The sequence below is a fragment of the Mastigoproctus giganteus genome, chromosome 8 (genome assembly GCF_048544385.1).
Source record: "Mastigoproctus giganteus isolate SK-2022 chromosome 8, ASM4854438v1, whole genome shotgun sequence".
In the NCBI taxonomy this organism is placed as follows: Eukaryota; Metazoa; Arthropoda; class Arachnida; order Uropygi; family Thelyphonidae; genus Mastigoproctus; species Mastigoproctus giganteus.
The window spans coordinates 143,674,591-143,680,605 of record NC_143582.1 but is presented as its reverse complement, the minus strand read 5'-3'; the positions used below and the strand labels follow the sequence as shown (position 1 = coordinate 143,680,605).

The 6,015-nt window shown below is 41.6% G+C and overlaps 1 protein-coding gene across 1 annotated transcript in view; it reads right to left on the bottom strand.

The window, feature by feature from the left end:
* Positions 1–178: 178 nt before the first annotated feature.
* LOC150081881 (kunitz-type serine protease inhibitor IX-like) overlaps positions 179–6,015 on the bottom strand; it is a 109,495-nt gene continuing 103,658 nt past the window's right edge. Inside the window, exon 4 of the mRNA XM_090378951.1 lies at positions 179–309. Within this exon, the coding sequence (XP_090235077.1) occupies positions 293–309 (17 nt within the window). The 3' untranslated portion in view covers positions 179–292. The remainder of the gene's footprint in view (positions 310–6,015) is intronic.

The window sequence follows — 6,015 nt, the reverse complement described above, 5'->3', positions numbered from 1 at the left end:
AGAAAGAACGGATGTAATTATAAACATAATACACTGACATAACAGATAGATTCGGTATTTAATCTAAATGAAAACCAAAAACAACATAGGTGAGGAACCCATGATTCAAGTAATTATCAAGACTGTGTACTGTTTTAAAGGGAGTTGAAAAAAAAATTGTTCACTTAGAGGAGTGATAAGCAACAAAATATTTAAAACAAAGTACTATTATACATTTATTTGATCAAAGCAAAAATGCATTGTAATTATTCAGCCATTGGTATCAAGTTGTTCCTGGAGACGAGTCATATTATCAACAGTGTTCCGGTCCTGAAAAATAAAAGAAAATGAAGGTAGAACCTGAATTACATAAAATTAACTTAACAAAATTATTTCCATTTAACACATTTAGAAATTTTTTTCTGAGGAAGAAACAAAAAACAAGAAATTTGTATTATTGTTAAATAGCGAATTTAAGGGTTTGATTTGATTTGATTTGGATTTTATTGGCGCATTAGCAACTAAGGCTACAATTCGCCAAGACCAGGTAATATATAAAAATTTCACATCTCAGTGACCTAATTAATTAGGCCACCATGTCCAGATAAATCTCAATAGCACGCATGCGTCGCAAATTTTCACCATCTGCATAAAGATCTGTACAGCACACCCATTTTATGCCAAGATCAGCTACCAGACTGCAAAAATCTGACCTGAAGAGTCTGTTCTCCTGGACTCCACGAACACTGAAGAGGTTTCAAGTTAAACTCTTCTTTTGTCTCAGTGCCATCACTTTTAGATATTAAATTTGCTCTACGCATATATTTCTGATTTCAGTTAGCATGGATGATAAACAACCTACTGCAGCTGATAGCTTTTCTCCGTTGGCATCTCTTGGTGAGATCTCAACACCTCCGTTGGCATCTCTTGGTGAGATCTCAACACCTCTGACCCCTCAAGTGCCATTGACTCAATCACCGGAACCGACCATTGCCTCTCAGGAAAGCTCATCTTCAAAAGTTGCTACTGATTCTTTTTCACAATCAACTCTTGACAAAGAACGTCAGACGGAGCTTCCTTCGAGTAATAAACTTGGAACTGCAGGTGCAGAGGAGAAATATAATTTAACAAACGCTCAGGCAAGTGACCCGGGACAGAATGTTCTTATTTTATACGACAGAATTGCAAAAATGAGACGGGATCTCTCTAGCTTCCTTTCTTATGAGTTTAGTTTAGTTTAGTTTTAGTTTTATTGGCGCAAAAACGACTAAGATTATACTGCGCCAAGTATCAATTAAAAGATCAAAAATATAAATTCTGGTAACCTTTAAAAAGGTTACCTCGTCAGATTGTTATTCTATATATAGAGCAGCATAAGTTTAAAGGTAAATGATCCAATTTATATATGTTTGTATATATTAACAGCTTGTAAAAACTTAAAAACTGCTGACACGTGGTCGTTGTCTGATAAAATCTGACTGAGTGTATAAGGCTCAGTCGGATGAGTAAAAGCGGTAAAGTATACATTGCGAATATCGGTAAAATTAACGCAATCTATTAAAATATGCTTTACAGTTAAAATGGTGTCGCAAGACTCGCACATAGGAGGGTCATCCGCCCTCAGCAGAAAACAATGTGTCAGATGAGTGTGTCCTATGCGGAGTCGGGCAAGAACAACTTCCTCGCTCCGATTCCTGCCAGACCGGACTGCCATGTTTCAATTACAGGCTTTATTTGATATAATTTATTTGTTCTCTCTCTATGCCATAGTTCTTGCCATTGGGAATATATATTTTCTCGTATTATTTGCCTGTAGTCTGTATAGGGGACTGACAGGCAACGATTGTTAGTGGGAGCTGCTGATTTGGCTGCAGTGTCGGCCAAATCACTTCCCTTTATCCCAAGGTGGCTAGGAATCCAGCAGAAGCGAATATCAAACTTGTATTCATGAAGAGAATGTATCTTCTGCTGAACCCGAGAGAGAACTGGATGAGAGTTGTGTCTTAGAGATAATAAAGCCTGTAATACACTCAGGGAATCAGAATATATTATTGACCTTTGGCACTGACAAGTTCGAATGTGATCCAAGGCTAACTCTATAGCATGCAGCTCTGCAGTGTATATGCTGGATTCAGGAAGAATCTGCTGAGATATTATAGTGTCCGGAAACACAACAGCAGATCCAACGAACGATTCAGACTTCGAGCCGTCTGTGTAGACGGGCAGGAAGTCGGAGTTCTCAGCTCGATGTGCAGAAAAGAGCTGCTGGTAGACAGATGATGAGGTCTCAGACTTGACCCATTTTTTAAGGGAAAAGTCGCACGATGGAGTATGAGCATGCCATGGTGGAAGAGTTTCTTTTGGTGTTTGTGCAACCTTGTCTACCATGATGTTAAACTCTCTGAGTAGCTCTTGGACACGAATACCAAAAGGTCGGTTGGCAGTCTGACGGGTATTGTACAAGTTTTCCCAACGTGACTCAAAAACGGATGCCCACGTAGGATGGTCTGGCAGGGATTTCAACTTTAAAGGTTTGGTTTGGTTTGGTTTAGATTTTATTGGCGCATTAGCAGCTTTGGCTATGATGCGCCAAGACCATGTCATATATAAAAAAAAATAAAACATTCATTGACCTAACTAGTTAGGTCACCATGTCAAAATAAAAAACAACAAATGTATAAAAGATAAATCAATCTAAAAGCACAATAAAATGAAAATTTTATATACCAGTAAAAATGTTGATTGATTTTAAAAAGCTAAAAACAGCAGATACATGGTCATTGTCAGATAAAATCTGACTGAGTGTATAAGGCTCAGCCAGATGACTAAAACCGGTAAAATATAAATCACGTTCGTGTCTAAAACGTGGACACACGTATAAAATGTGAACAATAGATAAAATGGTGCCACAGATCTCGCACATAGGACAGTCATCTGCCCTCAGCAGAAAGGAATGTGTAAGATGACTGTGTCCTATGCGGAGACGAGCTAGAACAACTTCCTCCTTACGATTCCTGCGCAGACTAGACTGCCACGGTTCAATTACAGGCTTTATACGATATAATTTATTCGCAGTCTGTCTATTCCACGAATCCTGCCATTGGGAATGTACCTTTTGATGTACTATTTGCCTGTAGTCTGTATAGGGGACTAACAGACAGCGGTTATTATTGGGAATTGCTGATTTGGCTGCGACGTCAGCCAAATCATTTCCCCTAATCCCAATGTGGCTCGGAATCCAGCAGAAGCGGATGTCATATTCACGATCATGGAGAACGTGAATCTTCTGCTGAATGCTAGACAGAACTGGATGGGGATTATACCTCACAGATATTACAGCCTGTAACATGCTAAGAGAGTCGGAATATAAAATGAACCGTTGGTATTGGCATTTACTAATATGATCCAAGGCTAACTCTACAGCGTGCAGCTCTGCAGTAAATATGCTGCATTCAGAGGGAATCTGCTCTGATATAGTGCTGTCTGTAAAGACAGCAGCAGATCCCACATATGATTCCGACTTCGAGCCGTCTGTGTAGACTGGCGCGAAGTCGGAATATTCAGTTCGGTGTGCTGAATGAAGCTGCAGGTAGACGCATGATGGAGTGTCCGACTTTCCCCAGTTTCTAAGCGACAAGTCGCATGCCGGGACACGAGCATGCCAGGGTGGAAAGGGTTGCTTGGATGTTTGGGCAACCTTGTCTACCTTGATATCAAGTTCTATGAGTAGCTCTTGGAGACGAATACCAAAAGGACGATTAGCAGTCTTACGGGTATTGTACAATTTTCCCATCGTGGCTCAAAAACGGATAGCCACGTAGGATGGTCTGGCAGGGATTTCAGTTTAAAAGCGTAGTTTAGACACAACTGCTTACGTCGAAGCGATAACGGTGGTTCGTTTGCTTCGACGTATAAACTCTGGACAGGAGATGTTCTATATGCTCCAGTAGCGATACGAAGAGCCTGGTGATGGACAGGATCCAGCCATCGAAGGGCACTGACTCTGGCTGAAGAATATACCTGGGACCCATAATCAAGTTTGGATCGCACAAGTGCACGGTAAAGCCGAAGAAGCGTGCATCGGTCCGCTCCCCAAGATGTAGAGGAGAGCGAGCGGAGAATATTAAGCCCGCGTGTGCACTTTGTGCGAAGTTGACGGATGTGGTGCAGAAAGGTCAACTTTTTATCAAATACGAGTCCCAAGAATTTTGTGTCCGCTGCTACTGGAATAGCATTTTGTCCGAGCATTAATTAAGGTTCAGGATGAAGATTACGCTTGCGACAAAAGTGTACGCAAACGGTCTTCTCCGGCGAGAACCTGAAGCCATTAGCAAGTGCCCAGGAATTAAGGTGATCAATGGATTTCTGCAGTTGTCTTTCAATAACCCTCATGTTGCATGACTGACAAAATATGCTAAAGTCATCAACATAGAGGGCACAGTTTACAGTTGGAGGAAGTTGTTCTGTGATGGAAATGACTTTGATGGCAAAAAGCGTGACACTTAATACTGATCCTTGTGGTACTCCCTCCTCTTGGCTGAAGGGACAAGAGAGTGAGGATCCCACACGAACTTGGAAAGATCGATTGGCTAAAAAGTTTTTAATAAAAATGGGGAGTTGCCCCCTAAGGCCAAGGCTATGCAGATCTTTTAAGATGCCAAATCTCCAAGTTGTGTCATACGCTTTCTCCATGTCAAAAAACACCGACACCAAGTGTTCGCGTTTTAGGAAAGCATCCCGGATGGATGCTTCCAATCTAATAAGATGGTCCAAAGTGGACCGGTTCCTTCGGAAGCCGCACTGGATGTTGGAGAGAAGGTCATTTGATTCGAGATACCATATTAAACGAGAATTAACCATTCTCTCCAGGATTTTGCACAGACAGCTGGTCAGAGCAATAGGACGATAATTGGTGGTGACTTTTGGATCCTTTCCTGGCTTAGGAAAGGCAAGAACGATTGCCTTTCGCCAGGAGTCCGGAAACTGCCCTTCAATAAAAATTCTGTTATACAGAAGGAGCAGACAATCCATAGATTTTGGTGGGAGATGTTTAATCATTTCATAATGGATGCCATCTGGTCCAACGGCACTAGCTTTGGAAAGAGTGAGGGCTCTTTTTAGTTCCAGAATAGTGAAATCCCCATTGTAGAGGTATATGCTCTTAGATTTAAAGCTAAGTGCCTGTTTTTCGATTTTATATTTCAGGACCAGGAACTCTGGGGAATACGAAGATGTTGCCGAGATGTTAGAGAATGTTTCCCCAAGAGCATTGGCTATTGCAGTTGGATCTGCAATAGCGCATCCATTATAATCTAGGATTGAAGAAGGGTGGGATGTATATTTTCCCTTCATTTTCCGGATTTTATCCCAGACTACCTTAGAATTGGTAGACTGGTTAATAGATGATGTGAAACGGATCCATGATTCCTTTTGACTCTGACGGCGAATGTAGCGTGCTTTGGCTCGTGCACGCTTGAAGGCTATTAGATTAACAGTGGTAGGATATCGACGGAATATCCCCCTCGCTTTGTTTTGAGCCTTTTTTGCTGCTGTGCATTGTGAATTCCACCAAGGTTTGGGAAATGGTGGAAACCGGGCAGATGTTTTTGGAACAGCATTCGCAGCTGCTTGGACAATTATTTCTGTGATGTACGTTACTGCATCATTGATAGGCTCCTGACTGACTGTACTGAGGTCAAAATTTGCCTGATGTTGGAAGGCATTCCAATCAGCCTTATCAAACTTCCACCGTGGTAACCTAAAAGGAAGACATGGTCTCCCACTGTGTAACAAGGTTATCACAGGGAAGTGATCACTTCCGTATGGATTCTCCTCCACTTCCCAAGTGAGTGAAGGGAGTAGAGAAGGGGAGCAGATAGAGAGATCAATGGCAGAAAAAGTACGGGTAGGCATGTGGAAGAAGGTGTTTATTCCAGTATTTACAAGGGAAAGGGCATTGTCATTGAGCATGTGCTCTATGACCCGTCCCCTTCCAGTGATGTTAGCACTACCCCACAGGGTATTATGTCCATTAAA